Raw genomic sequence first — 23,114 nt, 5'->3', positions numbered from 1 at the left:
CACGGTTTAAATGTTTTGTTCAAAAAAACTATTTAGAAACAATTCAACTCATCATATTGATCGTTACGTTGCTCTTAAATTAGATATGATTTAAATGCGTTAAAAACTCTGTTTACCAGGTTTCGTTTGTTATAATTAATAGTCATTTGTAAACAAAATAGTATTGATTTCTGATTAATTTCCGAGTGATTCACTAAATGAACAGACTCATCGTTTGGATTAAGATTTCTCCTAATAAATGATCAAATGAATGTACTCACAGTCTGAAAACAGCAGATTTAGAGCAGAATGAACGGCTGTGTTGCACTTCTCGTGTTTATGTTCCCTAGGGATGGCTGACGCGAAACAGTCGTTCCGAAGCTTTGCGAGATCCCGAAGCGCAGATGATTCGAAACACTGATCCGAAGCGTGATTCAAAACACCCATGTCACGTGACTATGGCCAAACGAAGCCTCGAAGTGTTTCACTAAGTGTTTCATCAGGTGTGATCCGCCGAATCAGCGTTTGATTGACAGGTCGGGAACAGACCACACGATCGCACATCTGAATAAAAGTGAAATTAACGCATATTGACCTCGTGGGTTTTTGTGAGAGGAGTTTGATTTTGAGATAGCGGATTTTTGGTGATATAGTGACATTTATAGTGCGATTTGTTTAGTTATATTTAGGCTTACATTTAAATTTACACAACACATTGACCTAGAGACACAGAGTATACATATAGTGACACATTAGATATAAATATAGCCTATATAGACAGCTAGATTAATAGATAGATAGATAGATAGATACATAGGCCTAGATAGATTAAAGATAGGGATAGAAATGTCAACATCAGACCCATCAACATCAACACCAGTAGAAACACAGGACAGTTTATGGGAACTTTTTGATACTCGTCGTATCCATCAAACCCAGATGATACACAATGCTACAGCTGATGCCACAGTGGAAGTTAAAAAATACATCAACGATGCGTATTTGCCCAGAACTCATTGTGGTGTATTTAGTACTATTTAATATGTACATTAATGTTATTTAAGTACACCACACACTCATGATCCACTAACTTACTGGAAAGAGAGAGCAGTAATCTTTCCTTATTTGTATGTCATGGCTAAAAAATATCTTTGCATTCCAGCAACAAGTGTCCCTTGTGAGAGGATTTTTTCAAAGGCTGGAGAAATTATCAGTAAAAAAAAGAAGTAGGCTAAGTCCTTCCACAGCAGAGAAATTAATATTTTTGAATACAAATATCTAAAAAAGTGAGACATTGTGGCTTGATTTATTTTATTAATATTCATTTTGCATGACCAAAATAACATTATGCACAGTGAGGAGCCTATAGGTTACTAGATTCACATATTAGAAAAGTACAATAATAATAAAAACATTTTTAATGGCTCGTCAAGGTTGTTTCAGATCAACACCTGCAAGTGACCACTAGGTGTCACCGTGGAGACGGGTGTAGGATTGATTCGAAGCCTCGAAACAATATGGACCATTTGGTTCAACTGTTTCATTGCTTCACGAAGCCTCGATCTGCCCATCACTAATGTTCCCTTCCCTCGCTCACTTCTCTTCTTCTTCTAGACTCGGGTGTGTGTCGTTGCTTCGGTTGCAAGAGCGCCTCTGCTGGCGGAACACAATCCATCTTAAACTATATAACCTTTATAGATTAGATATGTTATGTTATCGTGGCTGATAATATGTAATAATAAAAATCCATTAACAAAAAAAAAAAAAATTATTGGTTACACAGTTGATGTACAGAGGAGCCACATGATTTTGCAATTGTTTTTTGATGCTGTTGAGAACCAGAACTAAACTGACCTGAGCCTGAGGTTTAGATGCTTCCCTATTATTGATATGCCTGGAGTTAAGGAATACGAATAAATATCAAATTCACTCATTGTTTACTTAATCTAACGGTATTCAGTTGTGTTGCATATTGGATTGCATATAAAAATGATAAATACATTTGACCTCACTAATGCTGCAGAGTTATTTTCAGCATGTGTAAATGTTGTTTTATGCTCAGTTTTGTGCACAGTTGTAGTTTGCTGTTGTGTGGTTGGATTTTAGTTCTCAAAAGATCTGATCCTGAATCAGAGTGAAAAGAAAAACATTGACATTGAATTGACAGGTTACACTTGCAGTAGGAAAACAAATGTTCCTGTAATGCAGTGAATGAGCTTTTTTATTTGCTATTAAAATAAGTGTAATCATCAGTGGACTCATTAAGCGATGTCATACATGGTATTAAATGCCTTTATTACCAAACTCTGACATTAAATCAACTGGATCATCAGTTATTTTAAGGTATTATCAAAGACAAGATCGATTTTTAATAGTATTTTATTATATGACTAATATAATATTTTTTTAAACTATGGTTTTATTATAAATATGGTGATTATCTCTATAAGGTGGACACCCTAGATGAAGGGTGATGATGGAGATAACTTAAAATATGATATTTACCATCTGAATCCAACCATTTCATGTCAACAAATGGAAAAGTCAGTCAGCTGTTTATTATCATGTTAATTATTGTGTCTTTAACCCCAAATACCATACTTTTACATATTCTTCCATAATTGAAAAACCTTAAAATCATTAAGAATATCTTGGTCTCAAAATATATTCAATAATTTTAGCTATTCTCATTTGCTAGATCTACTACATTTCCACATGGATCTTGAAGAGTGGATGTTTTGGACAGCACTGCAGTTTATTCCCAATATTTTCATCATTTGCTATCACAACTTTTTATCTTTTGTCAAATCAACTTCGCTAACTAATGTGTGAAGATAACATACTATTTTGAGTTTCTGTTTAATAAACCATTCTTCTTCATTGTATTAACAAAAAAAATGTATTACAACGAACTCTAAATTTTAAGGCAACAAGGTAACTTGCTTTTTTAAGTTAAACCAATTTTTTTTTTTACAGTGTTAGTTTAGAGTAAATTAAAATCAAAGGTAACTTTTACCCTGGTGCCCCTTTTACCTCTGGTTTACCATATAACCGATATTTTGGTAGCTTTATTTTATAACATTTTCACAAAGTGCTGCTGTAAATTATGCTACAGTCTTAAGTGACAGAAATGTTTATATTTTAGGTAAATTTTTATAAATCTAAATTGCAAACCTTGTTTTATAATTTGTCTCTATTTTGCACACATTCCCACATTCAACTGATGTCTGATTACAGCAATCAACCCTTAATTCACTTAAAGCTGGATAATCTAGAGTGATTGTAAGTGTGATGATCATCTGCTAAATGAGCAACAACGGCCACAATTCACTCCTTCAGTCAGTGAAGCTCCCACAGCCGTTCATGAGAGTTAATGCTGGGAATATTCCCATCTTCCCACAGGAGAAGAAGCAGCAAGCAGGAGGAATTACTCCAGGAGAAACTACGGACATACTATTGTAAAGATGGAGATTAAGGAAGAACCCTGCAGAATAAAAGATGAAGATACAGAGGAACAAATAGGTTGGTGTTTTCCTTCATTCTCTTTAATGACTGATGAGGAACATTAAGATGAAAACTAAAAAAGGATAACATTTTTCCTTAATTGTGATTTATTGTATATTTATTGTTGTTCTAATTTCTCCTGCTTTATTTGAATTTTGACAAATGTATATGTTTTGATTTTTAGACCCGATGGAAGTGAATGAAGACAAACAACATCAGTTTCAAAACCCTCATTATTTCACAAATGAAGATGGAGAAACAGTCCTGTCACAGACGTCAAAGAGATTCACACAAAAGAAAGTCGAAGGATCTTTAACCTGCTCTGAGTGTGGAAAGAGTTTCACTTTGAAAAGAAACTTAAATATTCACATGAGAATTCACACCGGAGAAAAGCCGTTCACCTGCTCTCAGTGTGGAAAGTGTTACAGACATGAACCAAACCTTAACAGACACATGCTTATTCACACTGGAGAACGGCCTTATACATGCACTCAGTGTGAAAAGAGTTTCATTCAGAAAGGACACCTACACGAGCACATGAGGATTCACACTGGAGAAAAGCAGTTCACTTGCTCCGAGTGTGGAAAGAGTTTCAGTCGCAAAAGCTCTCTCGAAGATCATCTGCGCCGTCACTCTCTAGTGAGATCCTTCAGCTGCGATCAGTGTGAGAAAACATTTGTTGTGGCATCAAACATGAGAAAACACCTTCAATTTCATACTGGTGTGAAGCCGTATGTGTGCTTTGACTGTGGAAAGACCTTCACTAAATCCAGCAACTTAAAAACCCACCAGAGAGTTCACACTGGAGAGAAACCGTACAAGTGCTCGCTCTGTGGAAAGAGTTACACTCAGTCAGGAACCTTGAAAGATCATATGAGAGTTCACACTGGAGAGAAGCCGCACCAGTGCTCTTCATGTGGGAAGAGTTTCAGCCAATTATCAAATTTACGGCTTCATATGAAAAAGAGTTGTTGTCCTGACGAGCAAAAGCAAGCAAAAAGTGAGAAAAATGTTTCACCTCTAAACGTTTATGTTGATAATATTCATTGAGAAAGAGGTGGACAGTAACAAAGTACTGTACTTAAGTACACTTTTTGAGTATCTGTACTTTACTTGAGTATTATTTTTTCCGGAAATTTTTACTTTAACTTCACTACATTTGAAAGACAAATAGCATACTTTTTACTCCACTGCATTTCTGTCTTGGTCCTTGAGAAGAAAGTAGTAACGTCAGGGATGATTTGTGTTGCATTTTGGTTGGAAATGAAAGTCTGGTTGACGTCAGAACTCGACTGATGTTGGTTTCTGACGCCAACCGATTTTCAACCACAATGCAACGTCTGTCCAACGTTGGAGATTAACGTCAATCTGACACTGGATTCTGACATCAACATGATTTTAATTTTCAGCGTTGGGTTTGGTCTTCTAAATGTGAATTTTGTCATTGTTTTGGAGCACACTAGCTTATAGATAACAAGGCTAACATGTTCATACTAAAAGCCAAAAAACTGGGAACAGCCGTTTGGGTGTCCGAAACCATTGTGGACGTTATTGAGTGACTTATTCAATCCCACTACTGGAACTGTGAAATAAATGTGATATTGATATGAGGGTAGGCAGGCAAAGATTCAGAGGCATAAGGTACTGTAAATTGGCTATTACATGCAACAATGCAACAATAACAAAAAAATGCATTGACATTTACTTTTATACTTAAAGGGTTAGTTCACCCAAAAATGAAAATAATGTCATTAATGACTCACCCTCATGTCGTTCTAAGCCCGTAAGACCTCCGTTCATCTTCGGAACACAGTTTAAGATATTTTAGATTTAGTCCGAGAGATTTCTGTCCCTCCATTGAAGCTGTATATACAGTATACTGTCCATGTCCATAAAGGTAATAAAAACATCATCAAAGTAGTCCATGTGACATCAGTGGGGTAGTTAGAAGTTTTTGAAGCATCGAAAATACTTTTTGGTCCAAAAATAACACAAAATAAGACTTTATTAATTATTTTCATTTTTGGGTGAACTAACCCTTTAAGTACTTTTATAAATGAGTACTTCTGTACTTTTACTTAAGTAAAAATTGGTCTTTACAACTTTTACTTGTAACAGAGTAATATTTTACCAGTAGTATCTGTACTTTTACTCAAGTAAGGAAGTTGTGTACTTTGTCCACCTCTCCGACTTTCTTGCATTGAAATCACGTGTTCACGAGTTCAATTTGTGAACAACTCTTATAGTGTAAAACATTTATATTAGTTCAGTCATGTTTGGATATGAGGCTGAATGAGGCTTATTGTGTCTATGGCCAGTAATGTTGTGTGTAATGTACTGATTGAAAATTTTATGACATGCATGGATGCGCAGGGAGTTCTCATCCAGAACTGTATGCTAATTCTCAATCATATTTGCCGATAGTAGTCCTGACAGAAATGTTTTTTTTTCCTATCACTGCTATACTAATGACACACAACTCTACGTCTCATTCCTGCCAGATGATCCGACTGTAGATGCCAGTGTCTCAGGCCTCATCCACACTACTGCATTTTAGTTTAGAAACGGAGAATTAAAACGAATACGATCTCCGTCCACACCAGCGTTTAGCTGCGTATTAGAATTGATCTCAGTCCACATTAAAACGGCTGAAAACGCGGATCACATGACCACTCACCAACACTGGTACAGGCGCATGTAGGCAGTTATAAGATTGTAAAATTCATTATTTACTTGCACAACCTCTGCTAGCAAAGACATCAACGTCAGTAACGCTTGTAATTCGTTATCCATGTTGCAGTCACTAACGTTACGTAGTCCAGGCTGGTTTTGTATGTTTTCTTCTTGGGGACAGGTCATGTGATGGGTGTCTGACGAATCAGGGAAGGATACGCCATGACTGATGGCACCCAATCATAGAGCCGAGCGTGAGCCTCTGCGTCAGCGTTTCTAAAGTCCTCCGTTTTGACCGTCTTCACTAAAACGCACTCCGGAGATTCAAAACGCGAAACGGGGTCGGAGCGTTTCTAAACTTCTCTGTTTTAGGTCTTCGTTTTTGCCGTTGTAGTCTGGACGGGAGGTGCAAACGTAGCAAAAGGTCTCCGTTTCTAAACGAAGACGCAGTAGTGTGGATGGGGCCTCAGCCTCTATAACAGACGTTTCTCGCTGGATGAAGGACCGCCACCTTCAGCACAACCTTGCGAAGACAGAACTGCGTCTTGACCAACCCAACAGTTCATCACAACTTCTCCATTCAGCTAGTTTGTCAACCATTACTCCATCAAGGTCAGCCATGGACCTTTAAGTTGTGATTGATGATCAGTTGAACTTCACAGACGACATTGCTAGAACTGACGAGTCCTACAGATTTTCCTCATACAACATCAGGAGGAGCAGGCCCTTGCTATCGGAGAGACACAACTCCTTGTCCAAGCTCTTGCTCTATCCAGACTGGACTATTGTAATGCGCTCTTATAGCAGGCCTTCCAGCATCACCTGTCAAACCTCTGTATCTGATCCAGAATGCAGCAGCGAGAGCGTCTTTAACCCTTCAGAACCGGATGTGTCGTCGCCGACACAGATCAGCGAGCTGTATTCATTGTACCGTAACTCTTCAAACGTTTGCACTATCAAAACCATTCAAATTTGCCCCTGACAGCAGACAACATGCGCTTTTCGGCAATATACGGCTTATCACGGTAATTTCATGCTTTCCGTCAGCAAATGACCTCAGCTTTCTGGCAGAGCGGGAAGGAAGGATTTGAACAGAGAGATGCGAAGCGCGGCGGGTTAGTGTTTTGGATTGCATACAATAATAAAAGACATGAACAAACACATGATGAAAGAAGTGGTAGACAGCAGAAGAGGGGATTGGGATGATTTTTAATGAAACTTGGGAGGTGGATGGCCGTTACTTTTTCACGTATCTTTACATGTGGTGTATGCATGTGTGTGTGTGCGTGCCTAGTATGAATGTACGCATTTGTATGTGTGCGTGTATGAACAAAAGTGTCCTAAATGAAAACTGTGCAACCCAATGTCACAAAAAAGACTTGTATAGTTGTATTATACTTAATTTTACAACTTTAAAGTGTTAGTTTCTTTCGTTCGTGAATTTTCTGGGCTTTTTTCTAAATAAAAATCAGAAAATGTATTCTCGTTTTTTTTTATTTTTGTCTATTTAAATTATATTTACAAACTCACCACACACAATAATGGTCAATAACTGTAATTTGTTGAAAGCTAATCTTTTTATGAATTTTTTTTGGGTGAACTAACCTTTAAAGTAAATACTTATTAAAATACCTTCTCATTGAGTATGCGGTTACGGACACAGCCACAGAAACAGACCAAACGGGACGTAACACTTCCATGTGTGGCCTCCCCTTTTGTGATGTTGCTTCGTGGTTGTAACCCAGAACAGAATATGGTTTATTATAACTTTATGGGCACTCAGTTTTCTTGTAGTTGAAATATCATGATCAAATCTCATGATACAAAAGATGAAGCGCTATGCACAGGATATTTAAAACAGTATATTTGACTTCAACTTCAACTAAGACTATACAAAAATAATGTTAGCCTTTATAGACAGTGTTTCTTGAAAAAAGAAAATGCTGAATTACTCAAACATCAGTTATTTATGCGTACCCTTGCATTGCAAACAAGCAGAGATCTCCAAACTATGCATGGCACTTCGGGGTGGAGTTATGAGGCTTGACTGACAGTTAGAGGAGCCAATGGAGTTACGAGGTTTAGTCACAACCTCTTTTAAATGCTTTTTATTGGTTACATATTTGTAAAACCTGCATACAGACATAAAAGGTGATAAAAAAGAAACCTTATAAAAGTTATAAGGTTTCGGCCCTACAGAGCGATGATACATTCTCATTTGTAGCATTTATTTATATTTTGGAATTTGATAATTTTCCATGTCACGGCACAGTTGTTGGGAAGCCCTGAATTAGACAACTCCGGCAATGAGAGAGTAGATTTGATAAGTGGCTGAAACTCTTCCCACATGAAGAGCACTGGTACGGCTTCTCTCCAGTATGAACTCTCTCATGAGCTTTCATGTTTCCTGACTGAGAGAAACTCTTTCCACAGTGTGAACACTTGTACGGTTTCTCTCCAGTGTGAATACTCTCGTGCTCTTTTAAATTTTGCAGTCGTGTAAAACTCTTTCCACAAAAAGAACAAACGTGAGGCTTCACACCAGTATGAATTTTAAGGTGCATTTTTAAGTCTGATGCCAAAACAAATGTTTTCTCACACTGATCACAGCTGAATGATCTCATTCCAGAGTGAAAGAGCATATGATATTTGAGAACGCTTTTGTAACCAAAACTCTTTCCACACTGAGAGCATGTATAAGGCTTCTCTCCAGTGTGAGATCTCATGTGCACATTAAGCTGTTTTTTCTGAATAAAAGTCTTTCCACACTCAGAGCAGTTAAACAGATTTTCTCCCGTGTGAATTCTCATATGCACATTTACGTCCTCTTTGTGACTGAAACTCTTTCCACACTCAGAACAGGTAAATGGTTTCTCTCTGGTGTGAGATCTCATGTGTCGGTTAAGGGCTGATTTATTTATGAAATTCTTTCCACACTCAGAACAGGTAAATGTTTTTTCTCCAGTGTGAATTCTCATGTGTATCTTAAGTTGTGATTTATATAAGGAACTCTTTCCACACTCAGAGCAGGTGAAAGATCCTTTGTCTCCAGATTTTCCAGCTTGTTTTTGTGTGAAATTCTCTTCAGTCTTTGTGAAATGATGCCGGTTGTCTTCCTTCACTTCCATCAGGTCTAAAAATCAACATATTAAATTGCACAAATTAAATTTAAGAAGGCAAATGAGAAACAAAGAAATAAAGTTCATTCTTAATTTAGCACAAATCTAGTTTACTACTGAGTCTACTAGTATCAAGTTTTAAATCTATTTTTGTTATCTTCCTGAGAACCAGAAATATAAGAGAATTTTTTTTTGTGAATTTAGTTTGTCTGCTGTGGACATGCACAATTTGGGGAAAAGAAATCTATTTTGGGGGGGTAAATTAACAAATGTATGTTTATATACAAATCTAGTTTACTACTGAGTCTACTATTCTTGTATCTTCCTGAGAACTTTTTGTTGTTGTGAATTTTGTCATTACATTGTTTGGAACATAAGAAACCTAAGGAGATATTTTGTGTGTGAGAAAAAAAAAATGTCTGTAGAGGACATCAAGAAAATCAAATGGCATAAGACATGTATAGGCAAAAACGTTGTTGTTTTTTAGTTGGGGTACCAATCAATGTTTAGGTTTCAGGCTATTTTTAACCAAAAAAAGATGATTCTCGACTATGTTATGAAAGATATAACAGAATTATTTGATATACTATTTTACTTCATGCAATATACAAGTAAAATCACCATAAATTAGTAGTCCCATTATATACAATGTAATTATTTGAATATTAATGTGTTCTTTTGCCAACATGTAATGAAAAAAAAAGAACATTAATTTGAATATCTCATATTTCATATGAATACTGATATATAATTTATTTCCCTATTGACTTGTAGTTTCCTCCCAAAAGGCCTGATAAACATGTCCTGGTGTCTCTACAGAGGACATGCACAATTTAGAGGGAAAAAAAATTGAATCGCGATTTGGGTAAAATTATATATACATTAATATATAAATATATATATTTATCTCACCTAAATGTTTGCTCAATTATTGTATTTGTGTTTTAACAATGGGGTAATATTGTTGCCCAAGAGATTACACAACACAAGGAAGCTTGATTTCAATCTTTGAATTAAATTAAAAAGTAGCACAGATAAATATAATAGAATAAAGATACAAATGTAATGGAGATTTTGGGTAGGTCTAACAATAGGGGTCCTTTTTTAAGCATATGGTCTACAGCGCACTGCGCAAGTGTCCGAATTTGCTAGTTTAACGACGGGAGAAATGGTTGGCGCGGCCGGTGTATGGTCTAAAAGGGTTGTCCCTATTCTCTTAATGAGTAAAACTATATCAGAATAACCCAATCAGAGTCTCATCCTTTAAAAGGAAAGGGAGATGAGAGGCCATGCGCATAGGTGCATTTGCTATTTAAACAACGCGGCACAGGACGTGAAAATGATAACTGCGTCGGGCTGAAACTAGCAAAAAACAATTGCATCGCGCTTGGCTTGCAATGCGCCGGGTTTAAGATACGACCCTTAATGTTCCTCATCAGTCATTAAAGAGAATGAAGGAAAACACCAACCTATTTGTTCCTCTGTATCTTCATCTTTTATTCTGCAGGGTTCTTCCTTAATCTCCATCTTTACAATAGTATGTCCGTAGTTTCTCCTGGAGTAATTCCTCCTGCTTGCTTCTTCTTCTCCTGTGGGAAGATGGGAATATTCCCAGCATTTAAACTCTCATGAACGGCTGTGGGAGCTTCACTGACTGAAGGAGTGAATTGTGGTCGTTGTTGCTCATTTAGCAGATGATCATCACACTTACAATCACTCTAGATTATCCAGGTGCAAATGTTTTGCTAAAAGTAGTCGCTTAGTCGTTGGGTTGTAAAGTTACAGCTTTCAACATTAACAGCTGTGAAAGAAAAGATTTTCAAGGCTTTTAAAGCAGGAAAATGTATTTATTAAGTTACATGTTTAGATATACAAAAACCAGCTGATATGTGGACTATGTACTCTGTATCTAACTTTAGCTGGAAAATAACACCGCTCTAAAGCCAAAACAATCTGTTACCTTAAATTATACGTTTATCTCTGTAAAGCAGCTTTGAAACTATCTACATTGTTAAAAGTGCTATATAAATGAAGTTAACTTGACTTACAAGGCGAGGACACATGACACTGAGAGTTTAGAAGCCAATTACTTTCAGTTCTGCTATAAATTAATTCATTTTGGCCCGTATTTCTTCAATCTTATTCTGTTATGAATACGGTTAAATTTAAAGTCCCACTGTGGTGAAAATCAAGTTTTTAATGTTGTTTGGCCATGCGTGGCGTGTGACTCTGGCGTGACGGTCATGACCGGCGTGACGGCCGGAGACTCTGGCGTGACGGCCTGAACCTTTCTACTACTTTTTACCCCCGAACAAACTTTCCTTCCGTTTGGATGAACTGACTTCCATTACACAACAATTGAACTAAAGCCCCTCTCACACAGCGCGTTGATCCGGGAAATTGCCAAAACGCCTTCTGTGTGAACGCAAACACGACCCGAGATTGATGCCGGGATTGATGCCGGGATGGGGACCAAGTAATATTGCCGGTATCAGTCCCGGAACACGCGCTGTGTGAACAAAAGCCGTAATCAATGCCGTGTCGTAGTGATGACGCTGAAGCCGGGATCGTTCGGTAGTGAAACAGTACGCGCGCTAGTTTATGATCGAATCAGAGAAAGAAATGCACAAGCGTGGTTTCTCGAGAGAGAAATCGCAGCTCATAAGCAAACTTAAGACGCTGCGGAGACATTACGTCACATCGATGTCACGTGTCTTTACAGGATTTTTACGGGTTGTGTGTGAATCTTATTTCTGGGAGGCGATAAGAGTTTACTTTTATTACTTGCCTTTTGTTACCTGTTGGATTTTTCAACTGAATAACTGTTCTGTGTTTGTCAGTCAGTCCCTCCAGAAAAACGCGATTATGCGATCGCATAATTTAATGCATAATCAGCCAAAGTCCGCATGTTTATGCGGGGGCCGCATTTTTTCAAATAGCCATTTTACCCTGTTGCCATGGGAACGTTATGAAGTGACGTAATTATGTGACGTGAACATAATCAAAAAGCTGCAAACCCCGCGATGAAACCCGCAAATCAGTCTCATTTGCCAACAAAAACAAACGCAAAAGGACATGACAGATTGCACTGTGCATTGGAAGCACTTATTTTAACAGAAGATGTCTGTTTTGTATAGCTACCTCTATAAAACAGGAAGCACACATTTTATTTATTTATTTTTTATTCATTTTTACAGAAGTTGTAGAATATTCCTTTTGTAAAGCTACATAACTTGTTTGACTCAATGTTTTGTAAGTTTGAGCCATGTGTTTATTATTAATGTCTGAAATAAAACAAGTTGAGAACTTAAATATTCCCAGCACTTTCTGTGATGTGATGCGTGCTTATCACTATTGGAAGTAATAAGAAATTACCCTTTACATTAAGGTAGTAGCCTATTGAGAACAGGGTGTTGGGGTAATCACTTTTTTTCTCTCTTTTTCATCAAACCGCAGTTTTTTCAAGTTTCCGCAATTTTTTGCAATTTTATCGCATAAATATCCCACATATTCCAACGCATTTTTTAAGAAAACGTGCCGCATAATCAAGGATTTTTGCCCGCAACAATCACAAAAACCCCGAGTATTTTTCTGGAAGGACTGGTCAGTCAGTAATAAAAGTGCCAGCTTTTTTTAAAATCTAAAATCTGGTCTCCAGTCTAATTTTATATTTCTTCCCCCACTCCATTAAAACTGGTCCAGTAGCGTAAGTGTTTTGTTGGAGACCGCAAGTGCTACAAGATAACCTTGCTTATATGCAATTATGTGTATAAAAGGTTCTCAGACATAAACACTTGTTTTGCTTAGCCTATTTATGTACATTTTAATTCAAAAAAGTATTTTAATATCATACAAAAAATTATTTTTATTAAAAAAAGATTTTTAAAGAAAGTAATAGCCTAGTTTTAGGGGAAGTAAAGACATTTATAATGTTACAAAAGCTTTCTATTTCAGATAAATCTCTTTTGAACTTTCAATTCATCAAAGAATCCTGAAAACTGCTTTAAACATTAATAATAATCAGAATTTTTTATTGAGAAGCATATTATTCACGCAGCGAGATTGCATGTTTTCTTGCGTGGCTGGATGTTGAAATCATGAACAATAATCACGTTGCTTGCATTCAATTCTTCAATAAATAAGCTTCTAACGCCATAAGAACAAATTATGAACACTTAAAGGTGGGGTATGTAATTCTCTTTTTTGGCCATTTTTTCAAAATCACTAAAAATCCTATTCCTAATCAGCCACTGAGTTAGAAGCACTGAAATAAAAATTAAGCAATTTAATCATCTGTGGAACGGGCAGGACTCAAAAAACTCCAGCCAATCATTTCCAAGACCACCTAGAATCATTGGACAGTAAGTGCGTCAATCAATCGGTCGTACCATCCCCCCCTCCATGTCCATGTTCTTTGAATGGGTGGAGTCAAAGGAAGGAAGGTAGGACCATTTGAGTTGTGTACTTTCAAAATCTGCCAGCCGTTTTGCAAATCACATACCCCACCTTTAAGAGATATCAGTGCGATTAAGTCTTTTCAATATATTTTCAATGCATCACCTCTAAACAGCTAGACTAAAAAAAGTTGTTAGTGATATGGATGATTTAACGGACCAATGTTTCACAAATGCACATTTGCACAATGAATGTGATAATCTCCTTAGAATAAACAGAACACATTTCTTCATTAATAGTTGCATTTCACAGCAACACATTCATTTTCTATTACTATTACTTTAACCCTCCAAAAAGGTTCAAACGATCAAACTTCACTATTGATAAAATCAATTTGTAGAATGAATTACAGCTTTTGCTTTATCTGAATAACACATTATTTACTTGTAAATGATGGAACCAAATGTGAAACATTTCTCATTTTGACAACTTCAGGCAATACTTTTTCTTATGAGTTCGTAAATGAGATGTTTGGGTGTAACTCTTCTCACACGAGGAGCACTGGTGCGGCTTATTCCCAGTATGAACTCTCGCATGAGCTTTCAGGTGTCCTGACTGAGAGAAACTCTTCCCACAGTGTGAACACTTGTACGGTTTCTCTCCAGTGTGAACTCTCTGGTGTCTTTTTAAGGCACTGGATGTAGAGAAGCTCTTCCCACAGTCAAGGCATATATGAGGTCTCACACCAGTATGGATACTCTGGTGCACTTGTAAATTTTCCAGTAGTGTAAAACTCTTTCCACATACAGAGCAAAAGTGAGGCTTCACACCAGCATGAACTTTAAGGTGTTTTCTTAAGCTTGATGCCAAAACAAAAGTTTTCTCACACTGATCACAGCTGAACGGCTTCACTCCGGTGTGAGAGCGCAGATGATTGTTGAGAAGACTTTTGAATCTGTAACTCTTTCCACACTGAGAGCACGAGAACGGCTTTTCTCCAGTGTGAATCCTCATGTGCACATTTAGGCCTCCTTTCTCAACAAAACTCTTTCCACACTGAGTGCATGAATGAGGCCTTTCTCCAGTGTGAAATCTCAAGTGTCTCCTAAGGTCTGATTTACGTTTAAACCTCTTTCCACACACAGAGCAGTTTCCATCTTTATTGGTGAAATGAGGAGGTTTTTTGAACGGATGACGTTTGTCTTCATTCACTTCCACCAGGTCTAAAATCAACACACGAGAAACAAAAAGAAATCTAGTTTACTACCGAGTCTAGGGCTGTCACGATATTGTAGTACGGCAATACTAACAAGCCAACAGCAGAGGAATGCAAGTAACCTTTTAGTTGTGAACTTCTGCATGTTTATTGAACGTTAAATAAGTTAATAATGATAACAAGACTGTGTTTAATATCATGGTGATTTGTACAAAGGCTTGGTGCGGATTTGCACCCAACAAGACTAAACAGAGTGAATGAGAGAGATCGACTGAGCGTGTGCGATTACATGCGTCTGTCTTTGAGGTCAAGTCATATATATTTGTGGAAAGGTTGCCGTTGTCCAAGGAAAGCGAAATATTTGTTGTACCATTCTTTTAACATTTAAAGGAACTAGGGCTGTCACTTTTGAGAAAAATCTAATTCGAACGGATATCAAATACCGAGCTATGTATTCGAATATATTCGAATACCCCCCCCCGAATATCTATTTTTTTCCCCAACGATATATATTGCGATATTGAGAGCCATAACTCCAGGCTAAAGACAATAATTACCATTCCATGATATTAATAATTTCACTAATAAGCAAGCTTCATTACAAGTTGAAGTGACAAAAAGGTCACTAATATTTTATTCCAAAATTAGAACATTTCTGTAAACACAAAAGCAGAACACATTTTTAAATAAAACAGCAGCTTTACACCAACCCCCTGATTGGTTTACAACAATATAACTTAAAATAAATATATTTTTTATAAAACAACTTAAGCATTTTGGTTCACAATCTTTTAAGTAAATTTTGCTTAGCCAAAGTGCCAAAGTAAAACAGTGTTGGTCATCATATCATATGAAATAAACAAAATGATATAAATCTTTAATACATTTTGTATTAAATCTTCTAAACAGATTAGAGAACATGTTTCGGTAAACAGAAAAGCCGAACACATTTAAACAGCAGCTTTACACCATACCGCCTCTGTCAGCGCCGCCGCTCCACGCGCATCAAGAGCTGAGGGAGCACCAAAAAAATAGCCTAATGAAAAATCAATAATTCTAATGCCGATATTATTATAGATACAGACATCCCAAGTCTCCCGGAAGTTCCGGGAGTCTCCCGCATATTGATAGCGGCTCACTGATGCCCGCGAATTAGTTCAAATCTCCGGAATCTAGAGCGAGCGCGCCCGCGAGACAGAGACTGTGCTCCAAACAGCGCAGCGCGTGCACGGCAGAGAGGGAGAGAGAGCAAGAGACCGCGGCGCGCCTCATGAAGCGCGTAATATCTCCCGCTGGTGCTACTGTGCTACTACCCTTCACATCGCATGTTTCGGCGATGTGACTATCGCTCACTCGCACATCGCGATGTCGATGTTAAAATCGAATATCGTTCAGCCCTAATGCACATTAGCTTATCTTTTATTATTAATAGTAAAATTCGGTCCGATTTTCCCGTGGCGTCTGTCATGTTGCTATGCAACCATGCACTACGCTCTCCACAACGGCAAAGAAGTTTTAGTAGCTTTTGCGGAATTCTGAAAAGTTGAGATTTTTCATCTCGCTTCGTCTGGATAAAACGTCCGCATCGCTTCTATTATGAGCGCGCTTCCCACACGCCTACATTTTAAATAACGAACTTGAGTGTGCAAAAGACGCGATATGTGAATGGCCTCTTGGCGAGCTACCTCCAATCAGGCCACAAGCTACTGATAGCTCGCGAACGAAATGTTGGAGACCCCTGATCTACAGCTCCGCTTTGTAGGCTATGACTCAATACTTTTTTGCTACTTTGTAATAACTTTCTGCGGCCAGCGTTTCTGGAAATTAACGAGGGTAAAACCTTTTGTAGACCTGACTTATGAAATTTAAGACCTTTGGATGAAAATCTGTCCGGTTTTAAAGCAACACCAAGGAACTTTTCCTCTGCGGTCGCCCTAAGGGTTGGAAGCGGAATTGTCCATTACCGCTGTCATAAATAATTTAGCCTACCGCAGCTACTGTCGCACACACTATAGCACACTGTTTATCCAGCACCGGCTTAGGAATGAACAATGTCCACAGACAAGGTAGAGTATGATACATGATTTTATGAAAGTATGATGTATTGCGACATCAGAAACGAAGAAAGAAAGAAGAAGAAATACAAAATAATGACTATCGCAACGCTTGACGTAAAGCAAGTAAAATGTGTAGTTTTCTTATGTCTCATTAGAACTACAGAAACGTGACCCGATCTGGCAATCTTACACAGTGTGGTTATAGCAGACAAAGGAGGCAGGAGTGCCTTACACCCTGTTACGACTTGATGAACCACTGATACAATTGTGGAAACATTATTTTACGGTAAAAATCTTCCTTAGTGTTGCTTTAAGACGGTTAAAGGCCTTAAATTTAAAGTTTCTAATTTAGACTTAGACTTTTTAAGACCCCACGGGAAACATGGAATAAGCCATTTCTATCTACTATACATCTACTATACACCGCGGGTCCCCTTACACTGAAATGCGCCGACATGTTTCTACAGGAGCCCTAAACGGACAAATGCATTTTGTCACCATGTTGTTCTTCAAGCAAAGAAGATAGCTAGAGTCAGCGAATTAAACACTGACACAATGATAAACAAGTAACAATAGTATTCGCAATAACATATAATTTTACTGAATAATTAAGTAACGCTAATTTCTTAATTTATCTTTGTAAAGAAACAATTGCTTAACTGGGTACTCTCTGCGGTCTCAAACGGCGACATCTTTTCCTGTCGGCCACCGTAACGTCTGCTGGTTGCAACTCGCAACCTCACCACTAGATGCAGCTAAAAATTACACAGTGCACCTTTAATGAATCAACATTTTTGAACTTGTTTATGAAATGAACGGTTTAAAAACTCACTCAGAGACAGTCCCTTGCCGCCACCTAGTGGCTTAATGTAACTGCACGCTGAGTGACAGCCTGTCTATGCGCAGAGACGAAGACGATGATTCTGGCGAAATAACAGCAGAAAGTCTCTTGTCCAGTCAGATTCGAGGATAACAGAGCTCACTGTTATACATATAAAAATAGCTAACAAGCATATTGTCAGGTTTATGTTCTGTGGACCCTTATTTTGACATTCTCTTCTGTTTACTCCACTTCCTGTTTCAACACGGTTTAGTTTTGGTTACTGAATATGTCCTTGTTTTTGTGCGTGCTGACCACATTGTAACACTTATTTATATAGCAACAAATAAATAAAAATAAATAAAATGCCGATAATACCGCACATTGCACTATTGAGCCACTCAAAATTACCCCAAGGGAAATTACTTCGCCGTGACAGCACTAGTCTACTAGAATTATGTTAAATGTCAGTTTTTATCTTAATGTTCCTCATCAGTCATTAAAGAGAATGAAGGAAAACACCAACCTATTTGTTCCTCTGTATCTTCATCTTTTATTCTGCAGGGTTCTTCCTTAATCTCCATCTTTACAATAGTATGTCCGTAGTTCCTCCTGGAGTAACTCCTCCTGCTTGCTTCTTCTTCTCCTGTGGGAAGATGGAAATATTCCCAGCATTTAAACTCTCATGAACGGCTGTGGGAGCTTCACTGACTGAAGGAGTGAATTGTGGTCGTTGTTGCTCATTTAGCAGATGATCATCACACTTACAATCACTCTAGATTATCCAGTGTAAGTGTTTTGATCAAACAGCTGTTTAGAAACAATTCAACTCCTCAAGATGATTTTTGTTGCATTAGATATGATTTACATGCATTAAAAACTCTGTTTACCAGGTTTCATTATATAAAATGAAAACACAAATCATAATCTTCAAAAATTGTGATGTGAAAAAACAGTCAGTAACGAGTTTACGTTTCACAAACGCAATGAACAACATCACTCAGTTCGTTTAAATTAGTTTCTGAGTGATTCACTAAACTGAGTCGTTTGGATTTAGATTTCTCCTAATAAATTATAAAATGAATGTACTCACAGTCTGAAAACAGCAGATTTAGAGCAGAATGAACGGCTGTGTTCCACTTCTCATGTTTATGTTCCCTTCCCTCGCTCACTTCTCTTCTTCTCCTAGACTCGGGTGTGTGTCATTGCTTCGGTTGCTCGAGCGCCTCTACTGGCGGAAACCATATTAAACTCTTTAACCCAGATATAAAAACAAACACGATCATCTATTCTATAAGTTATATATATATAACTGGTTATTAACGGGGTTATTAACAATATATGATAATACAAACTTAGAGGGATATTGATATTTATCAATTGCATTCTGTAAAATCATCGCTATGTCGTCTTTTGTTATTGGCCAATGCCTGCAGACTGCAGCCAATGGAAATGCTTCTCTATCAGTGCGCGTCTTTCTTACTCACAGAACTTCAAAACAAACAGACCGCTTGAGGTAAATAAATAATCTTGGATGATGAACTGTAATATTGTTCGAAAAATCTGAATAGAAACCGTTAGTTTAACAGATGTCATAACATAAACTTTCGTATGGGTAAGCTGTATTAACGTAGCTGAAATTATCCGGTCTAAAATTATTTAAAAATGGCCATCTTAAAATGAACCGGTTGTTTTGTTCGAAAGGAGCTTTTCGGATTTCGAAATCGATTTTTTTTCCCAAAATATGTATTATATATATATATAGCCTATATATATTAGTATTGATTTAGAAATAACATCTTAGGAGACACAGCTGTTCACTTTCACCATAATAGATCATTTTGAGAATCAAACTTAAAATCTGCTAAGCAGTTTATAATTATATAGGCTATTGACCCTCTGGACTCCGTGTTACTGATGTTTATTTTATTTTAAATCTTGACTTCATTTTCAAGTTAGATGGTAAAATGTGAGAGATATAAAGAGATTTAATAGTAACAAATAAAATGTTTACTATCTTTCTTTTTTCCTTTTTTTCTTTCAGCTTCACCAAAAACAAACATGAAGCAAAGTCTTCAGGGTTGGGCAAGGCCAAAACAATAAGAATTTTTTTTTTTTTAAATAACTGACTAAACCCACTTAAACAAACTCTCTATAAGAAAATAAAATAAAACACAGTGGTCTCACTGGCGATACCAAACACAGGAGAAAAGATCAAAAGAAAAAAGCACACAAGCCCAATACCACTTCAGTAATAAAGGAAAAATGATGTATATACAATATTTACAGAAAGAGGGCAAAACAAAAGCCACAATAAAAAGACGAAATTAAAAATACAACGTCAAAATGAGGCTTGATATTAAGACCAACGTGTAAATTCAGTAATCAGAGAATTGTTTCTAAACAGTTGTTTGAGCAAAACATTTACACTGAATAATCTAGAGTGATTGTAAGTGTGATGATCATCTGCTAAATGAGCAACAACGACCACAATTCACTCCTTCAGTCAGTGAAGCTCCCACAGCCGTTCATGAGAGTTTAAATGCTGGGAATATTCCCATCTTCCCACAGGAGAAGAAGAAGCAAGCAGGAGGAATTACTCCAGGAGAAACTACGGACATACTATTGTAAAGATGGAGATTAAGGAAGAACCCTGCAGAATAAAAGATGAAGATACAGAGGAACAAATAGGTTGGTGTTTTCCTTCATTCTCTTTAATGACTGATGAGGAACATTAAGATGAAAACTGATATATAACAATAACATCTAAAACTAGATACTAGACTCAGTAGTAAACATGATTTGTGCAAAATGTTGAGATTGTGAACAATGTTTATTTTTGTTTCTCAAGTATTCTTTTATTAAATTATGGGAATTCAATTTGTTCATTTTAGACCTGATGGAAGTGAATGAAGAGAAACATCAGTTTCAAAAACCGCATTATTTCACAAATGAAGATGGAAATGCAGTCGTTTCAAAAACTGAAGAGAATTTCACACAGAAACAAGCTGGAAAATCTGGAGTCAAAGGATCTTTCACCTGCTCTGAGTGTGGAAAGAGTTTCACATGTAAATCAAACCTGAACATACACATGATGATTCACACTGGAGAAAAGCCTTATACCTGCACTCAGTGTGGAAAGAGTTTCATTCGCAAAGGAAACCTAAATGTGCACATGAGGATTCACACTGGAGAAAAACCATTCACATGCTCTCAGTGTGGAAAGAGTTTCGCTCATAAAAGTAAGCTCCAAGATCATCTGCGCCATCACTCTGGAGTGAGATCGTTCAGCTGTGATCAGTGTGAGAAAACATTTGTTGTGGAATCAAACTTAAGATCACACCTTAAAGTTCACGCTGCTATGAAGCCTCACTTTTGTTCTTTTTGTGGAAAGAGTTTTTCACATCTTGGATCTTTAAAATACCATGAGCGTATTCATACTGGTGTGAGACCTTATATGTGCTTTGACTGTGGGAAGAGCTTTATTACATCCAGCAACTTAATAAAACACCAGAGAGTTCACACTGGAGAGGAACCGTTCAAGTGTTCACACTGTGGAAAGAGTTTTGCTTGGTCAGATTCCCGGAAAAATCATGAGAGAGTTCACACTGGAGAGAAGCCGCACCAGTGCTCTTCATGTGGGAAGAGTTTCACCCGATTATCTACTCTACTGAAACATAAGAAATATAATTGCCCAGAGGTGTCTATCTTCCATAACTTGTAAATAATCAAAAGATGGAATAACCTTTAATACAGTTAATCTAAATTAGTATTGAAGTTTGATTGTTTGACAAGGGGAACTGGTTAAAATGGTTGTGAATTGCATTGTAAGTGTTTCATGTTTTGTTCTCCGACACCCGTATTGATCCTCTGTTGTGTTGCACATGCGCAGTAAACACTGAGTGTTACCTGTACACAAGATGAACTGAACAATAAAGCAACAATGTGAAAATACTTGTGTCAGTGTCATCGCTCAAGCAGTGCATGGTCATCTCACACAGATGTACAAGAATAATAGTGCAGAAAACTAGTTTGTTGCCAATGCCATAAAACACTGTTTTATGAAGGGATGTTTTGTTTCTTTCTGGTTTAATTATTTTCAATGTCCATATGAGACATTTGTGAAACAATGGCAACAATAGTCTATCAAATAATATCATTCATATATCTAAAAAGGCCACCTATCAGCCCAGCGACGAAAATCCAACGGTGTGTGGGCGATTAAACCGCTTGTTAAAAAAAACACAACTTGATCATACAAAATGAGTCAATTACAGGCCGATCTCGACCTTTTCTGTAAAAACATACAACGACACTTGTTAATGAATTCTGTATCGTATTGGTAACCGATGCAGTTTGAGTAACACAGGAGTAATATGTTCTCTCTTCTTAGTACCCGTTAAAAGTCTGGCAGCTGAACAAGCTGCAAACGAGAGAGAGAGAGAGCCCTGACTCACACAGATACAACACATTACAGTACATTTACATTTATGCATTTGGCAGACGCTTTTATACGAAGCGGCTTACATTGCATTTCAAGGTACACATTTTACATTCTTATTGCATTTCAAGGTACATCAGTTCTTGCTTTCCCTGGGACAATAATGCAAACAGGATTACACAAAGGCATGGACAACCGTCTTAATTTCTTCAAACGAGAGGATAAACTTTAATTTAGATATTGATCTTGGATGGAAAAAAAAAATCTTAATAACAGCATTGATTTGCCGTTCAAATTTAAGCTCGGAGTCAAACATGACACCAAGATTTCTCACGCTAGACTGATCCTTACCAGGAAACAATCCCAGGCAGTCATAAACATCCTCTGCACACCCCTTATTACCAAATAAAATAATATCTGTCTTATCCTCATTCAACTGGAGAAAGTTACAGCACTTAACCTCAGTCAAACATTTGTGCAGGGACTGAAAGGTACATTTATACCCATGCTTCAGTGGTAAATCAATTTGAGGATCATCCGCATACAGATGATAGGAAATCACAAATTTCTCAAATATATAACCGAAAATAAAACTGGTCCCAAAATAGAACCCTGAGGAACTCCACACACAAGAGGGTTAACCGTAGAAGAATAATCCTCTAAAGTGACTGAAAAAGTCCTGTGTTTCAAATAGGAAGAGAAACATTTCAGAGCTAAGCCCAAAGATTCAGATGGTTAACTCCTCGATTTAAGCCCTCATGTTTGCCCTGTGTCTTTGTCTATGTTACGTCCACATATATATTTGGCATCTAGAGATTATGGGATGTAACACACACAAAAGAAAAAGAGAATAGATCAAATAAAATGGGGAAATATGATGCTTCTCTATCAGTGCGCGTCTTTCTTACTA

The 23,114-nt window shown here is 37.2% G+C and overlaps 3 protein-coding genes across 4 annotated transcripts in view; 1 reads left to right on the top strand and 2 right to left on the bottom strand.

The window, feature by feature from the left end:
* LOC306984771 (uncharacterized protein) overlaps window positions 1–23,114 on the bottom strand; it is a 102,037-nt gene that overhangs the window by 5,721 nt on the left and 73,202 nt on the right. The window contains exon 1 of one of the 2 annotated variants that reach the window (XM_079586462.1): window positions 261–642. The exons of the other annotated variant lie outside the window; for it this stretch is intronic. The gene's annotated coding sequence lies outside the window, so the exon portion shown is untranslated. Of the gene's footprint in view, window positions 1–260; window positions 643–23,114 lie in introns of those variants that run through there. 2 annotated transcript variants of the gene reach the window in all.
* LOC306984768 (uncharacterized protein) lies at window positions 7,658–18,997 on the bottom strand. The gene is made up of 4 exons (XM_079586458.1): window positions 18,857–18,997; window positions 18,290–18,409; window positions 10,745–10,864; window positions 7,658–9,289 (listed from the first exon to the last, which is right to left on the bottom strand). The coding sequence occupies exons 2-4, from the start codon at window positions 18,345–18,347 to the stop codon at window positions 8,418–8,420; spliced, it is 1,050 nt and encodes a 349-aa protein (XP_079442584.1). The 5' UTR covers window positions 18,348–18,409; window positions 18,857–18,997; the 3' UTR covers window positions 7,658–8,417.
* On the top strand, window positions 19,269–21,711 carry LOC306984772 (uncharacterized protein). The gene is made up of 3 exons (XM_079586463.1): window positions 19,269–19,378; window positions 20,335–20,454; window positions 20,658–21,711. The coding sequence occupies exons 1-3, from the start codon at window positions 19,375–19,377 to the stop codon at window positions 21,485–21,487; spliced, it is 954 nt and encodes a 317-aa protein (XP_079442589.1). The 5' UTR covers window positions 19,269–19,374; the 3' UTR covers window positions 21,488–21,711.

The sequence above is a fragment of the Phoxinus phoxinus genome (genome assembly GCF_949152265.1).
Source record: "Phoxinus phoxinus genome assembly, chromosome: 17".
Classification (NCBI taxonomy): Eukaryota; Metazoa; Chordata; class Actinopteri; order Cypriniformes; family Leuciscidae; genus Phoxinus; species Phoxinus phoxinus.
Note: the sequence above shows the minus strand (reverse complement) of the source record. Positions and strands in the feature narration are given on the sequence as shown.

Bases quoted from the DNA above. Each gene is read 5' to 3' on its own strand.
- LOC306984768 (XM_079586458.1), bottom strand. From the start codon at position 18,347: ATGGAGATTAAGGAAGAACCCTGCAGAATAAAAGATGAAGATACAGAG. The intron at 10,865-18,289 runs GTTGGTGTTTTC...ATCTTCCCACAG, and splicing joins AGATACAGAGGAACAAATAG to GAGAAGAAGAAGCAAGCAGG. The intron at 9,290-10,744 runs GTTGGTGTTTTC...GTTGATTTTTAG, and splicing joins AGATACAGAGGAACAAATAG to ACCTGATGGAAGTGAAGGAA.
- LOC306984772 (XM_079586463.1), top strand. The intron at 20,455-20,657 runs GTTGGTGTTTTC...TGTTCATTTTAG, and splicing joins AGATACAGAGGAACAAATAG to ACCTGATGGAAGTGAATGAA.